The sequence below is a fragment of the Gossypium arboreum genome, chromosome 7 (genome assembly GCF_025698485.1).
Source record: "Gossypium arboreum isolate Shixiya-1 chromosome 7, ASM2569848v2, whole genome shotgun sequence".
NCBI classification, from domain to species: domain Eukaryota; kingdom Viridiplantae; phylum Streptophyta; class Magnoliopsida; order Malvales; family Malvaceae; genus Gossypium; species Gossypium arboreum.
Window position 1 is genome coordinate 66,117,448 of NC_069076.1, and position 17,221 is coordinate 66,134,668.

General features: G+C 31.7%; 2 protein-coding genes across 3 annotated transcripts; both read right to left on the minus strand.

The window, feature by feature from the left end:
• Nucleotides 1-967: 967 nt before the first annotated feature.
• LOC108484584 (uncharacterized) lies at nt 968-2,987 on the minus strand. Its single transcript, XM_053030991.1, has 4 exons — nt 2,906-2,987; nt 2,609-2,790; nt 1,431-1,520; nt 968-1,345 (listed from the first exon to the last, which is right to left on the minus strand). The coding sequence occupies exons 1-4, from the start codon at nt 2,985-2,987 to the stop codon at nt 1,157-1,159; spliced, it is 543 nt and encodes a 180-aa protein (XP_052886951.1). The 3' UTR covers nt 968-1,156.
• A 1,295-nt stretch (nt 2,988-4,282) lies between these two features.
• LOC108467967 (uncharacterized) lies at nt 4,283-7,655 on the minus strand. Of its 2 annotated transcripts, none has more exons than XM_017768815.2 (5): nt 7,438-7,655; nt 5,984-6,156; nt 5,230-5,413; nt 4,859-4,965; nt 4,283-4,754 (listed from the first exon to the last, which is right to left on the minus strand). In XM_017768815.2, exons 1-5 carry the CDS (start codon nt 7,507-7,509, stop codon nt 4,673-4,675), a joined length of 618 nt encoding a protein of 205 aa, XP_017624304.1. In that variant the 5' UTR covers nt 7,510-7,655; the 3' UTR covers nt 4,283-4,672. The 2 variants fall into 2 exon arrangements, with proteins under 2 accessions (XP_017624304.1, XP_017624297.1); XM_017768808.2 differs by having other exon boundaries at nt 5,221-5,413.
• Nucleotides 7,656-17,221: the final 9,566 nt, after the last annotated feature.

Below are 17,221 nucleotides of genomic sequence, written 5' to 3' on the forward strand. Positions count from 1 at the left end.
TGATTATTGTTATTAAATTTTAATTAGATTATTACTAAATATAATTTAATAAAAATAATGATATAATTAAATAATATTTTAACATAATTATTATTAAATACAATTTAATAAAATAATATATAATTTAATAACATTCTTAATATAATTATTTTTAAAATATGAACTAATAAAGATCATAATATATAATATTAGAAAAATAATATATAACCTACTTTATTATTTTTAAAGCTGCAATGCATATTTAATGTGCTAAAATATAATTAGCAAAACAAATAATTTAATTATCTTTTAAACTAAGAAGTCAAGAATTATATTTTACATCCAAATATAATATTCATACATTTAACTCGCGAATTATCTCGTGGATTATCCAAACATAATATTTTACATCCAGTTACGAATTATCTTGCAAAAATGACTCGTAGCAATGATGACTTTTTACAATTGTTTGAACAACCTCCAAGAAGGGTTTTGTTTTAGGATTATGTGACTCCTATGTTATGTTTTCTCATAAATAAATAAAAAAAATACATTATACTAAATGATACAAACACCCCTGAGATCAATGATTATTACAAGTCAAAAAAATCTAAAAAGAGCAAACACACAGCCGAGAATCAATTAATCTTTGTTATGAGCTTCCACTGAATTACAATGATTTTAGCATCATTGACATTCATTTGAATGGATTTGATTACACCACTGTAGGGTAATATGTGAATGTTCAATCTGTTGATGAACAATCTATCAAAAAATCCAAGAGTAAGCGTTGTTACTCTGTGGTTTGGGATACTATTCCGATGTGACTTATTATACGTCAATGGTGTTCCATGATTACAAAATGATCAAAAAGCCAAACATAATATGATGTTTTTATGATTGAGTGAAACGTTGAATATCAATGACAGAGGAAAAATCCAAACCACAAAATAATGATCCTATTATCATGCAAAGAGCTGCTTCTATCTGAACCCAACAAAAAGGGCTACTCAAAATCAAACCCCTACATTCAACAAAATATTCAAACCTATTACATAAACCAAATACACAAATAGTAGACAATGAACAATTCTAACCATAACACCATATGGCATTTAATTTCTCAAAAGTGCTACACAAAACCAAACTTCACCTTTCTTTAAATTCATTGGTAACCTCAATAGTTTTTCAATATACACAATTCATCTTTTTCAAGCAGGTTAACCATTCTTAATATGAGCTTCTCTAACCATTTCATTTCAAACGCATATTTGCTTTCATCAACTCTAAAAATTTTGTTTTCCTTGACATGAAATGATAAACAAGAAAGTATAAGTAGTGACCTCAATCTTTCTTCACCATCAGCCTAAACTCCATAAAATTAAAAAGAAATGTTAGTTGGTTTGTTATTATCGATAAATGAATAAGAGCACTTAGAGAATTCTTCATACCAGATCTAGAATAAGGGTCTTTAGATTAAGATCATTATGTAGAAACTCCACAAGCCACGCCCCTTTCCGATAAGGATGGTAACTAAATACCTTTGGAAAAATGAAGTTAAAACTCTACATCAGACCTAAGGACTGCACAAACTAAAATAGAAGTAACTAAATGCCCTTGGTTAGATATTATGAAATTAAGAGTTAGTGGTAAAATAAAAGCAACTAAATACCCTTGTTTTAATATTCTGTTCTCTGCATTTTGGCTGCAGCCATTCTTAGAAGAAATTAACAGGACCGGTGGAAATTAAAAAAAAAAAAAAAATCAGATGCAATCAATGGTATAAATGAACACCCAAGGTTCCAACACCAGGAAACATGTATACTATGAAACATCAATTCTATAGACTCAATCAATGGTATATGTGAAACATATAGTAAAAAAATATTATACATATCAAACCTTAGAAAGATCAACAGAGTTTAGAATCAATAATTTACAGCGAACAAATTACTGTTTTAAGCACACAAAGCCCATTAAAGCATTAACAGCTTCAGCTAAAATTACATAATTCGACGCCATACCATACACTAAACTAAAACAAAGATCATGTGAATCCAAAATGATAGTAAGTTTAAGTTAGTAGACACCAAACGGAGTTTCTAAGCAAGCCAAAGGGCATTAAAACCAGAACCAAGACAATAAAATAAAATACCCAGTAAAAGAAGAAAACCCAAAAATGCAAAATAGAAACCCTTCCTAGAAATTAATTAGATAGTGAACGTATAGAAGGCGAAAGAGAGTTTTATCTGAAATCCCCATTTCATTTTCCTCTTAAAACCTGTACACATTTAGGGCATTTGAAATTTGGGTCCGAATTAAAACTTAATAGTTCTTGGATCCTGCGAGACGACCCGAAAAATGCTTCATTTCTTTTTTCAATGGATTAAGCTATCAAGAATTTCCAATTTTGTCAATATATTGAAGAGAAAAAGAGTTGAAGAAGAAGAGAAAATGCAGATGGGGTTCGGAGAAAATGGGATTAAAAAAATGTTTAAATTGATAAGTTGGGAATTTGTTGATATTACAGTGGAAGGAAGAAGCACGAAAAAGAAAGGAAAAGATTTCAGACGTGCGAAAGAAAGGATAATGGCGAGGGTAGAATTGAAAGCTTTAGCTAATTTCTTACCCACCCATTTCCTGAATCATCATTCTGTGGGGAGACCACCGAATGGTAAACAACATTTTTGCCCTGAATAAGCCCGTATGGAATAGGGCTATAATAGCTTATTACAGCCAACCAAATAAACCAATTACAGCCAACCAAATAATGGTTTAGTGATGGTTTAGTGATGTGCCTACTGAATTGAGCTGTAATGCGTTGGTATTACAGCCAACTAAACATGCTCATAGATTAATTCCATTGGTGTATGTTTGTCATTTGTCTTTGCCATTTTCTAGAATTGTTTCCTTCCATAACTAAAACCTGTAAGTAAAGCAATATACAGATTTAAAAAGTAGAAATAGTAACCGAAAAATACGTCATTCAAAACTATTTTAATGAACATTGTTTGTAAAGGAATTATGTTAAAAAATTAATAATGTATGGTTCAAATATTAGCGTAACAAAAGGTGATATGAAATTAGAGAAGAAAATAGGGTAGACGCTTTGTTTTTTTTTGTTTTTTTTTTTTTAACAATTCTTAACTTTTGGCTTCATCTTTTGCAAGTTAGGTATTTATAGCCATATGCTGTCGATATTATATTATTAATTGTAGACGTTAAAGTTAATATATTTTTATTTATCATATAAATAAATTTCAAAACAATTATTCATTATATGAATAATGCACAATATTTATAGTGGTATTTTTAATACTTTAAGAAGTCAAATGCTTTTAACATGGAAAATATACAATTTAGCACTTAAATTTATCATTCACCTAATTTTGCATCCACCAATAGGTAATTGTGATATAAGTTTTAATTTTAACTTTTAAGAAATGCACCCTTCAAAACTATTTTAATGACTGGAAAATGAATCAATAAATAATACTATTTATACAATATATTATGCTATGCCTACAATTAAGGGATTATCTATTCACAAATAAATATGGTAACTGATGAAATATATATATATATATTATAATGAAACATACCAGAATTAGATATAAAATTTGATTTTTTAAGAACTGTATTTCTAAATAATTAATTTAACCAAATTTTTTTTCCTATAATTATGTTCCGATTATAGTCCCAATATATGAAAACAATTTTTTATTGTATAAATATATACATAAATTAACGATTCCGGTTAATAGTTTCTTATATGAAAATATTTTTTATTCTGGTTTATAGATATAAATTAACGATTTTAGTCCCAACTTTGAACAACCAAATATTTTTTTCTACAATTACGTCCCGATTCTAGTCCCAATATATGAAAATAATTTTTGATTCTGGTTAATAGTTTCTTATATGCATATACAATATACAGGCATAAATATGGTCAAAAGAATTTATTGTATATATCAGCCTAATTTTATATATATATGCATATATATAGTCAGTGCTTTTATTTTAACAATAAATATATATACATATGCATAAATATATGTATAAAGTTTCTTACCATATTCTTTTATTCATTGAGTTAACTATTGCTTTTTAATGACATTTTTAAATATAATAAATAATTACTCATGACAAACATTTATAGTGACAAATGGCATGTTCTTAGATGTGCAACATAGGAATTGTTTCTTTTTATTATATCCTAAAATTGCTATAGTATATTTGATTAGATTCCCCCAAAGAAAATAAGCCGCAAAGAGGGCAGGAACCTGGTAATCAGAAAAAAAAAAAAAAAAAGGATCACCATGACTCCAACTTTGAACAACCAAATATAATGATGTACCCAAGTCCCAACTTTTTTCCCACAAAAGTTCAGCAAAGCTTTCAAACTAGAAACTATAAAAGCAATTGTTCAATATGATCCAAACTCAAAATCCAACATAAGTCAGGCAGCCCTTCGTGGTTTTCAAATGGAAAGATAATATGATGAAATTCCCCCAATTGCTTTACATCTTGTAAGGACAAACTACCATCCTCATGAATAACACATGAACCTAAAAGCCCTCTTTGTTTTTCTTTATTCTCTCCTTAATTTCAATGTTAAACTGAAAAGATGCCCACAGAGGGAAAAAGGTGTAATAAAGACAAATAGGCACACTTTCAAAGTGTAAACAGTTTAGGATTTGTGATTTTTCACCATGTCATCGACATCCAGCTCTACTTCCAACACCGGAGAATCCTTTCGCATACTGTAATGACTGTTAGAGGAACATGGAATTTTCAGCACAATCATCAAAAAGTAGAACTTTTACCTAATGTGAAATCTATGGTTTTAGTTAAATAATTACTATAGAGCAGTTACCTGTTCTGAACAGGACCATGATCAACAGCTGTTCGCAGACAATATATAACTCGGCCAACTATGCCAGTCATGGGAACTGGACCAAATAACCGACTATCCTTGGCTTCCTATAGTCTCAAATGAAGAAAAAAAAAAAAACAAAAGAAGACAGAATAGTGGAGAACATGGATCAGATTCTTCACAGCAATGTATAAAAAGTTAAATTAATGTTAGTTATTCATTAATTAGAATGGTAGAAGAAATAAGCATGTGGCAGCTAACAAGCAGCCTTTAGAGTCAAATTTATGAACTAGATTACTGTTTCTCTTTTATTGATTTGTACAACAATAGCAATTGGAACTTGTTTTGGTTGTATTACTAACATTTAATACCTTGGGCTTCAATTTTTCATTGTCAGCCAATACCCAGCACTGGTCCTTTTCAAGAACAAATGGCTCATCTTTTTCATCCTTAGACACCATTTCATATCCTTCAGTGGCAGCCAATCTTCTGACCAGATAGTTATCAGAATCGTCAGGGTCCTTCATGACAATGACATCCCCAACAAAAACTCGACTGTCCAGATGTCAAGCATAAAGTTAGGAACTCTCTAAATCATATCCAAACCAGAAGAGTAAATATGCAAGATTTATTGAACACAAAAGGAAGGAAAGGAATAAAAAGATAACAAGATTCTGTTTGGAGAACATTGATTGGATCATCAAACTCATGAGGATGCCAAGTTAACATGTTTTTTACCTCTGCTTATCTTCACATATACGTACTAAACTAATGTTCAGAAGGAATAGTATAAATTAAACTTAAATGAACAGCATAACCTTCACAGAGGCTAGATGTACAGACACTAAAATGGATTCATTACAATTTGCAATGGACCAACTCAAACCAGAGTTAAGAAACCATAAGTTTTTTTTCTCAGGGGGTGTAAGAACTTGCACATTTGTTATCATAAAGAAGTGAATCTTTAGGAAACTGTACCAAGAACAACTCTGAAATGCGGCACAAAATGAAAAGAAAAAACCCCCTTTACTCCAACAAAACCATAAACATGAACTCAATTTAGGAGGCAGGGAGAGAGAGAGAGAGAGAGAGAGAGAGAGAGAGAGGCAGCAGCAGCAGCATTACCCTGGGTCTGCAGATGGAATCTTCCGTACGAGAAGAGTACCCCCTTGTTCTCCAATAGTTGGGGCCATTGCCTCTCCTTTACTCCAGTGTAAGTAAGTCAATTTTCCCTGAAACACATTTTTCCAAACTGCATCTTGTAATTCCCGGTCACTGATTTGCCCTCTCTTATAGCTCTGTTTCACATCAAGTTTCCTGTCAGAATAGTATAAAGAACACTTGCAAGAAAAACCCACACAAAATTCTGCAATTTCAGAAACCAGTGAAATTTATGCATCAGAATAAAATGGAAGCATGAATAAACACAGAAGCCTCCTAAAACTTTAAAAACCTCCATTATCAACATTAATATCTCTACATCATGATTAAGCATGGAGATTTTCAAAACATAGCTGATGAACCTTTACACTAGTTTGAAATATTCCTCTAATCCTCCTCAAAATTTACAAATTTTTTGAGTTAAAGATTTACTCGTATGAAAAATGGCCAAAATCCTAAGCCATCTAATCCTCTAATACAGGGTTTTCTTAATGTAATGAAATTTTCTGTTGCAAGCTTATCCTTGAACCATTGGTAAACCACCACAACAGAATGACCCCAGCTTTGGCCAAAGTGTGGCACAAACTGAAAAGGAATCAAGAGTGATTTCCCACCATTATCTTCATCATGGACTGAAAATCTGATTTAATTTTCCACCCTTTACCCAAATTATTCTATTAGTTACAATATTCAATATATGATCTTCCACCTTTTCACAAACCCCACACTGATGGTCTCATTTAGACTCATCTTTTTTTTCTTTTTCTTTTTTTTTCCATCAAAGGCTTCAACAATCATACTTGCATCGAGACTATGAATATAAAGCATTCCATAGTGTATGTAAATCCATTATAGTCTTTGCAAAAATTAAACCTAGATTCGAACGCAGCTTTCAATATTTTGTCTAGGGAATAGGAGAAAAACAACGCATTTATATATCAATATCAATTAATATACAGAGTTCATATCATTCTACTCGATGAATTTTCACACACTTCATAAGAATTTTGGTAGATGCAATTACTTTTGTTATGTAAAAGAGAAAGCACAGAACATTGAGGTAAATATGGATCATGGAATTCCGAAATCAGAAACACTATGATGACGAAATCACGCATTCTGAAAACCCTAAGAAACAAAGTTAATGCATTAGAAAAGAACAAAAAGAAAACATCAGGTAACTACCCAAACCCCAAAAAGGAAAAGTCTCTATATTTACCCAATGAAATAACCATCAGAAGAACTCAAACTCCGTGGCAAATCATCAAAACAAGGAAATAAACCATACCCAATGCTCCAAAATCATAGGATTTTAGCATATACATTGGAGAAAAAAAGAAACCTAAAAATGAAAATTCAAAATCAAAGAGCAAAAATCAATACTAAATGTGAAAGAGATAAGACAAAGAAGATGCGACCTTCCAGCCGAGAGTGAAGGAGTACTCGATCTTGTGAACCAAGTATCGACACCAAGTCGACAAAGAAACCATTGCCGGGTTTCAAGCGAAAAGCTCTGTTCGTTCTTTCTAGTCTTTACAATTTCAGGTTATAGTACAGGTCTTTTTGTTAAACCTCTCGGTTCTTTTTCCTACTTTATTTTGATGTCGACTTCGAACGGCAAATTTTATTTCTTTTTTAACTTTCAGGATACACTACAAAAATAGTGGTTTTTTTTAGTTCAGCTTATATTTTAAATGTTACCTTTTAATCATTTAAATCATCATTTTGTTACGAAGTAGTCACTATATCGTTAAGTTCTTACGTAACAGTTCAAATGAATTTCAAATGACAAAATAAAAATTTTAAATTAATTACATATTTTAAACTGGAAAAGAAAAACCCTTCCTCTCATTTTTCTTTTCTTTTTTTTAGTTTTCTTTTTCATTTAACTGAAAAAATGGTCATCTTTGTTGAATTGAAGCAATAGAAATCAAACTAAGTGCTTCATCAATCGATTGGATTTTTTATTCAACATAGAGGGTCAAGTACATCTTCTTTGCATCCTTCTGTCTCTCTTACTGATTAAGTAGTTTGACTCTAAAACTATAACCTTAAATTAAAAACCTTCATATTTTCTTCCTTTACATCCATCCTTTCTTCCTTTTTGATATTTTCTTCACAAAAGAAGAAACCCTTAAGAAGAACCCATCAAATCTTTAGTAAGTATTCATGTGGTTTGAATACTTAATCTGTCATCTAGATCTCTGAAGGTTTGTTTCTTGACAAAATCCTTAATCTTATTTTTATTATCAAAGCTGTCTTATTATTGATAAACAAAATTATTTACAAGTTACCCGCTTGTTGTAATTTTCTATTTGGCTAGTAATGCCTGGACTTTTAGATACTTTACAATCTAAAAGGAAAGAAAAAAAAATCTTTTTTTAAATTTGTTTTTTACTTTTGAGTTTTTCAACTTTTTCTACAATCTCACCATTTGAGTTCCCTTTTCCTTCTTATTCTGTTTTCAACTTTGTAAGTGGTTTTTCTAGGATAGAGGGTCATTTTGAAATTATTCCTTGCCCTTTAATGGTGTAAATAAGATTAAAAAAATACAGGGTTCTTCAAAAGTATAGAGGTAAAAGTTGGACAAGATCAAAGGATGGTATACTTGGTCTGGTCACTGACATGGGAAGCAGATTTGTGTGAGTTAGTTTAGGTTTTAGATTTGGTAGATTTTATCTAGCTTTGACAGAGACCAATTCACCATTTTTTTGGGTTAAATTTTCCTACTTTGGCTTAAAGTTGATAGGTTGATTTGTTAACAAATGTGATAATTTTTTTTTACGGATTTAATTTAAGTGATATCAAACTTAGGGCCTTTAATTGTTTAATTACTTACGAATGATTTTAAAACTTGTCTTCTAGTAATATTCTTTTAGTTTATCACTATGATAGAATTTTGTGTTCATAACTTTTAGACTGACGTACTCGATGTGTTTTTCCTACTACATAAGTTATGTTTAATGATATATAACTTGTAATACATTGCATAAGACTTTTCCTTGTTAATGTGCGATCTCTATGATTGTAAGGTAAGGTTCAAATGAACTTGGTAAGGACTGGTTGTTCTTCGAGGAAATAAATGGTGAAAATTTTGATTAAATGTCCTAAGTTGTATCATTTTATATGTTGCTCGTATATCCCTTATACTTGAAATTTTCCAGCTTGATTGTGTGTAATTATGTTAACATTACTGACCATAGAGCTACTACCAATGTTGTTTGTTGCATTATTTCTACATTTATACGGTCTTAATGTAATTTATAGTTGCTGTCAAAATATCTCTTAATGTGCATATTTATGTTGGCCAAATGTAATTTATAGGTGCTGTCATAATGTCTCTTAATGCACATATTTATGTTTGTCAAAATGTGAATAATGGTTATTGTTTTGATGTCTAGATCGTATATTTTAATATTATCCAAACGTGAATATTGATTGCTATCTGAATGTCCTAAAATGTTCATGAATTCGTTAGTGGTATTGTTTAAATTTGAACTGGAGTTGACATAATGTTGTTTTCAGGTCTGAATTGTTGTGGATTAATTTGTTGGTACTAATATACTGTTTCATTCTCCTTTTCTAGTTTAGGGTTTGATGTTGAACAAAATACTTTAGGGGGAGATTTTGGAGGAGAAGCATCTAACTCAGATGATAGTTCATATAAAGCCTATGAGTCAGATGCTTCTTATTCTAACTCTTTTGAGTGTGATGGTGATAATGTAGATGAACCAAAGGTCGTAGTAGTAGGTGAAATGATACAGAAAAAGTTAGACCACTTACTAGGTTTAAATTTTTAGGGTTTAGGAGATGATTTTGATAGTAACAGTAATAAGGATTTAAAAAATGAATTGGATTCTGTTGAAGATGGAAAAGAAAAGTACCCACTGTTCAATCTTCAAACTGATATGAGGAAACCTATATTGGTAAAAGGTTTGGTTTTCCCAAATAAAGACATTTTAAAAGATGCAATCAGACAGTATGTGAGGATAAATAGGGTGGTAACCAAACTAACAAGGAATGACAAACTTAGGGTGAAAACAATATATGTACCTGGTTCTCCATGGACATTGTGGGCATCCAAATTAAGTCCCAAGGATCCAATGGATGGAAGTTGGCAAATTAAGACCTTAGTCAACCACCATAAGTGTGGCAAATTAATGAGAAATAGGAATATTACTTCAAAGTAGATAGCTAGAAACTATTTACACAAATTTCAAGTTGATCCCAATTATTTCTTAACATCTTTATAGAATGATATTAGGGTGTATTTTGAAATAATAGTGTCTCGGACTAGATGTATGAGGGCCCTGGTACAACAACCATTTGTAAATTAGATTGTAGCCTATTTTAGAGGCTTTATATATGTATTAAAGCATGCAAATCAGTTTGGTTAACTAGTTGTAGGAGAATTATAGGGTTAGATGAGTGTTGGGTGAAGGGATATTATGCAAGACATTTGCTTACTATTATTGGGGTTGACGCCAATGATTGTATATATCTAGTGGCCTTTGCTGCAGTTGAGAGTGAAAATAAATAGTCATGGTTTTGGTTCCTCAAGCTATTGCAAAGGGATTTGGAGATCAACAACTCCTACAATTTATGCTTCATGTCTGACAAACAAAAGGTAGCTCAAATTGTATTGTTCCCTACATTGTTTATATAAAAACTGTTGTTTATCATGTTGTTTAACTATTTCGCAGAGCCTAACCCTAATGCTAAAGCAAGAAACTGTGCCAGACATCTTTACAACAATTTCAAAAACATGGAAGGATTTAGATGCCAAACGATGCATCTTACTTACTGAAAAGTTGCTAAAGTAACTTTTCCAAGACAATTTGAATAAGTAATGTTTGAAATGAGGTCACTGTCAGAATCTGCTAAGGCTTGGCTGTGTAATAAGGATCCAATGACTTGGTCAAGAGCCCAACTCTCAACCAGATGCAAGTTTGATATGCTACTGTACAACAACAATGAATGTTTCAACAAGGTTAAAATTTATTTTTTAATCTGATTGTTTATCATTTCATGTTATATAATTGTTGTTGGAGTTATTTAAGGACTTTCTCTCCTTGCAGGTCATTTTAGAATCTAGAGATAAACCTATAATAATGATGTTGGAAATAATTAGAAGCAAATTCATGACTAGGTTGGCTTCCATGAGGGAGGTTGTTGAAAAGCATAGTAGACCTTTATGTCCAAGGATACAAAAGTTGTCTAAAGTTGTTAGTTAGTCCAATAAGTAAGTTCAGTTAACTTTTTTTTTTACTTAGCTGAATTTTGTTACTTGGATGCAAAAGTTTTAACTTTAAAATGTTACTTTGTTTGTAGTGTATGGCAAGTATATGCTGGAAATGAGAATAAGTATGAGGTAGATTGTGGATTAGGCAACAAACAAGTTGTTGACCTTGTTAACTACTCCTATTCATGTAGAAAATGGGACTTGTCAAGAATTCCATGTAAGCATGTTATTTCTTGCAAGAAACTACTTGGTGTGAGCCCTGAAGCTTATGCTAATACATGCTATTCTATCACTACCCAGTTGAATATTTATAGCCACTTGATTAACCCTGTAAAAGGTAATAGCGCTAAAACCCTAAACCTTTATGACATTTACTTCATTGTACAATGTGTTTGACATCTTTAAATTTTTTTGTATAGGTCCTATACAATGGGAACATGTGAGGGACATTGAACCCATTCTTCCTCCCATGATTAGAAGGCCTCTAGGAATACCCAAACAAACAAGGAGGAAGGAAGTTGATGAAGAAAGAAAAAGTGGAACAAAACTAAGCAAGACAAGACAGCAAGATAACTACACCAAATGTGGAAAACCAGGCCATAATACAAGGACTTGCAAAGGGATTGTTGTGGGAAACCAAATGACAAACCAATCATCAAGCCTGCAAATTTTGAACCAAACCACTTCAATGGATAACACTTCAAGTGTAACATCCCGAATTAGTGCCTAGTAGGAACAGTGGTTTCAGGACCACAAATCTGACACAATAATATTTATTTTTATTACATTTTTATGGTCTAAAATTTCATGGGATGATTTTGCTAAAATTTCGTTCGAAAATTTTGACGTTTAGGCACTCAATTTAGTTAAAAGGACTAACTTGTAAAAAGTGCAAAAGTTGAGTTCTACATGTTAGAGGTGACAAATTGATTTGAAAATTTAAATTTGAGGTCCTTAAATGGTAATTAGGGCATTGGTTAATTTTTTGGACAAAAATGGAAATGAAATAGGTGAAATAGAATATTTTGAAGTTAGGAGCATTTTGGTTTTTCAGTAATTAAAAAGAATTAAAAACAAAATTAAAAGCCAATTTTTGTCCATCTTCTACCCCATGGTCAAAACTTGCATGAAGAAGACATAGCTAGGGTTTTTCAAGCTTCCAAGCTTGATTGTAAGTCCGTTCTAGCCCGGTTTTTAATGATTTTTACGTTTTTGAAATCCTCGTAATAAGATCTATCTATTTCTACCATTATTTTGAGCTAGGGTTCATGTTTAAAAATTTACCCATGAGTGATATGCATGTGTTTTTATGTATAATGGTAGAAAATGAATGTTGGATGTCAAATAAACGACTTTTGCTAAGTGATTTTTGGTGAAAATGCTTAAAAGGACTAGATTGTAAAAGTTATAAAATTTGTCATAACAGTGTGTTTTAGTGGAAATTGGGGACTTCTATAATTATGAAAATGATTCGGCTAGGCTTAAAGTACAAATAAATTGAATGAAATCATTTTACAAGTATTGGGGTAAAAGTATAAATATGTGAAAATTTAGGGGTCAAAATGCAAATTTATAAAAGTATAATTTTTGGACCCATATGAATAATGTGATAATTAGTAAGCTAAATGTGATATTATAGATCAAGGAACATGAGATTCGGGCATGGATTGCAAAAGAATGAGATTATGGACTAAATCGGAATAAATAGCCGTGCTCGCTTTTGAGGTAAGTTCGTATGTCAATAATAATGCAATAATATCATTGTTTATGCTTGAACTTAAATTCATGTGTTAATATTATGTGGTGAATATTTATATAGTTGGTATGATGATTGTATTATGTGACAAATGCCTAAATGTTATTATGAACAATGCTATGATTATTTCATGAATATGAGAATGGTGAATTTGTAAGCATGTATGATATTACGATCGTTATCCACGACGATACGAACAAGTATGATGAAGATGCTATGTGCAATGAGGAAAATCCTGTTTGAACCTTAGGAATAGTTTAGGATACAAGTGACATGTCACTAGGAATTAAGAAATCTGAGCTTGTTGAGCGGTTCGAGTTCGTGATATATGTGAGAATACGAACTTGTTGAGTGGTCCAAGTTCGTGATATATGTGGCATCCGAGCTCGTTGAGTGGTCCGAGTTCATAATGGATGCGATACATGTAACATCAGAGCTTGTTGATAGGTCCGAGTTCATTATGGATGTGTAACATGTCATAACGTAGCTTTGGCAACAAATGTTTATGTGGCACTTATGTGCAAGTTTCTGTGTATCCAATAGTATTCCTAGTGTTCAACAGGTATTATAATGAATGATGCGATGAAAGTCCCAAGATGGGCATGGTAATGAAGGTAAAGTTATTCGATATGCTACGGATATGTATAGGTACGTATGTTATACTCATGAGTAATGCTTTGTTACAAGATGATATATGATGAAAAGGTATATTCATGTATATATATATATATATATATATATATGAATATTTGATTAATGAGCTAGAATGCTTGAATGATGAATAATCTTGGTGATCATGTTATTATGTCATCCTATGATAGTCGTCATAATATTGCACTAAAACAGTGTTGGACAGCAGCAGTTGTGTGACTTTTAAAATCCACCAAAAATTTTGGAAATTGAATTAGAGATTGAATAAGAAATGAGATTAAATCTTATTGAATCTAGTTTCACATAGAAGAAACGATGCAAGAAAAAGAGTTTCATATTATGAGATATTTGAACTTTTGTGAGACAGAGTCAAAGTGCTTTCGGACTCCCCTGACTCAAATTTGGAAAATCACTAAAAATTGTACAAAAATAATTATGGGTTAGAATTTATATGACTAAAATTTTAATGAGTATAATTTCAAGAGAAATAGATGAGAACATCATTCGAATCCTGTACTAAGAGATAATAAATCTTCAATAAGGAAAGGTAGAAGCTGTCAAACAGTAGAACAAGGGAGTCTTTAAAGAATAAACTGTACTTATTGGCTAATCCAAAAATTATGAAAATTTTATTATAAGAAGATATGTGAGTGCAGTTTTATGAAAAAATTAACAGATCTTAATTTGGAGTTGCGTATCTCAATATATTAATAATTTAGTGACTATGACTTGAATAGACAGCTTGACTGGAATTTGAGCAAATAGTGCAATTGTGTGCAATTTCAATTGTGTTACCATGAGAACATATTGATGAAATTGCTTATTATTTTCATATGGACTTAATAAGCTATAAAGCTTACTCCCTTTTTTCCATTTCGTTATGTTGATAGGTTAGCTTAGGGTTGGAGATCGTCAGAGGCAGCAACACACTATCAAGCTACCACCTTTAGAGTATTGATAAATCTTAATGTCTTCAAGTGAATGGTATGTCTAAGGACTTAATTATTGATATGTTCTCTTATGTTTTGGCTAAGATGTTGGCTTATATTAGTACATTGTATATAGCCATGAGATTTGGCTTATGATGGTTATAACTTGTAAGCCTAATTATCCAAGTTATGTGATATTACCCTCTGAAATGGTTATATGATTTGGCTTGATTACTATGATTAGATTATATCATGATATGTATGCTTGCTATTTTCATTGAGAGTAAATGGTATGTTATTGAACATGGTGTAAGAGTATAGAGAGTGGTTAAAATGGTAAAGCCAAAGAATATGAATGGGTGTGTTTAGACTAGATATTATACGAGTATGTGATTCATATGTATGTAATCATACGAATATTATTTTGAGTTTTAATAACGGATATGAAACCATAAAATTGAATTTATAGTATGTGTCTATGAAGTGTTTAAGCATGTGAAGGATTAAACCAACAAAAAGGCTTGGAAAATAGCCTAAGTGTTAGTCACACGGGCAGAGACACGGCCATGTGTCTCAGCCGTGTGGAGGACACGGCCTAGCACACGGGTGTGTGGCCTGGCCGTGTGGTTCAAATTATTTTGCTGACTCACAAACAGAGAGTTACACAGGTTAAGGATACGGGCATGTCACAAGCCACACGGGGTGTGTGTGACCACACGACCCAACCCGTACGGGCGTTGTACCATGATAACAATAGATAGGACAATACATTTTGTCTTAGTTTAGGGTCTGTAAACAATATGTTTTTTTGAAATGTTAAACTATTGAAATGATTATTTGGAATAAACTTTTGTAGTCTTAGCTACTTGAGAAATGATTAAAAACATTTCCTATCTAGAGATAAAAACTTCTGAAATAAATTATTGTTTCCAGTTCTCTTCACTCCATTTCCTATTTAGAGATAAAAACTTCTGAAATAAATTATTGTTTCCAATTCTCTTCACTCCATTTCCTATTTAGAGATAAAAACATTTTCAAGGACTATCAAAAGGCAACTTCATCAAATGGTTAATGCTATCAAATGATTGCATCAAAGGAATCAAATAGTTAAGAAAAGAAAATAAGTGGTTTCACTTGATTATAGGTACAAGTTACACAAAATTGCTTTAACTGCAATATAATAAATGCTTTCGAACTTTTAGAGGTACAAAAGTTAGAATATCTAACTAATCGATGTAGCTTCAAACATTGTTTTTAATTCTCACTTCACATACTCTAAAGGGAGTAAAGTGGTAAACATTATAGATCAAAAAGATCAACACTCGATGAGATGACAGATAAAATTATCAAGCAAAACAAGTTTAACTTAATATTTTTCTTCTTTTTCGTCCAAAAGAAATACCAAAACAAATAAATTTATCCCAATAAAAACAACCTCTAAGCATGGATCATTGATGGTTGCTAAACTAACTAAAAATTCGACTAAGGCAAGCGCACCTATCGAACAGTAGTATTATGGTGAGACCGGAAATATCGTATCCATAAGGACTAAAAGTACTAGTAATTACTATCTTTTTATTATCTAGCCTAAGAATTAAAGGGATGTTTTTAAACTAAGATTAACTATCTAATTAACTAAGAACACGACAGAGATTAAATTTGGAAAATACTTTTGGAAAACCGATGGAGAAAATAATACCCAAGGAAGAATCTGCCTAAACTTCACTTATTACTTCTGAATTAGACGATTTATTCACTTGACTTAATTCGTATGAATCCTTAGCTTATGTTAATATCTCTCTCGAGACTAAAAACAACTAACTCTTGGTTGATTAATCGAAATCTCTTTCTAATTAAAACCCCTATTGTCGCATTAACTCGATTTATGGACTCCCTTATTAGATTAGACTCTAATTTGATAGATTTATGTCGTCCTATCTCTAGGATTACATGCAACTCCGCTTAATTATGGAAGATCTACTCTTAAACAGGGACTTTTGCTCCACTAAATAAGCACATCAATACCTAAATTAATATCCTGGAATATTAAAGCAAGGATTAAAACTCATAATTAAGAATAAAAACAAGTATTTATCATATGATTCAAATAGTAATAAGATATGTCTTAGGTTTCATCTCCCTTAGGTATTTAGGGAGTTTAGTTTATAACAATTAGGAAAAACATCTCAAAATTGGGAAAACAACAAAACATAAAGAAACCCAAAGAACTTATAAGGAAATTGAGTGGAGATCTTCAGGTTAAAGTAGATCCTGCTTCCGAGCTGATTCCGTTGGCTGTCTTCAAGTATTCCCTGCCTTCTCCTCTCCATGTCCCCTTTGATCCTCTTCTCTTGTGTTTAAATAGACTTTGGAAAGCCCAAAATTAGCCTTTCCCAAGTAGAATGAAAATAGGTCTCAACAGGGACACGGCCGTGTGGTACGCCCGTGTGGTGGTGCTCAAGTCGTATGCAATTTCGATATGGTTTTAAGTCGACACGGCCATTACACACGGGCATGTGGTCTAACCGTGTGTCTAACACGGACGTGTAAATATCCCGTGTGGAAGTGTCTAGGCCGTGTGCAGCACTGAAATAAACCTATTTTGTCCATTTTTGGCCTTTTTC

Bases quoted from the DNA above. Each gene is read 5' to 3' on its own strand.
- LOC108467967 (XM_017768808.2), bottom strand. From the start codon at position 7,509: ATGGTTTCTTTGTCGACTTGGTGTCGATACTTGGTTCACAAGATCGAG. The intron at 5,414-5,983 runs GTAATGCTGCTG...ACATCTGGACAG, and splicing joins ATTCCATCTGCAGACCCAGG to TCGAGTTTTTGTTGGGGATG. The intron at 4,755-4,858 runs GTAACTGCTCTA...TTCCTCTAACAG, and splicing joins CATGGTCCTGTTCAGAACAG to TCATTACAGTATGCGAAAGG.
- LOC108484584 (XM_053030991.1), bottom strand. From the start codon at position 2,987: ATGTTCATTAAAATAGTTTTGAATGACGTATTTTTCGGTTACTATTTC. The intron at 2,791-2,905 runs GTTTTAGTTATG...AACGCATTACAG, and splicing joins GTATATTGCTTTACTTACAG to CTCAATTCAGTAGGCACATC. The intron at 1,346-1,430 runs GTATGAAGAATT...TATGGAGTTTAG, and splicing joins AGACCCTTATTCTAGATCTG to GCTGATGGTGAAGAAAGATT.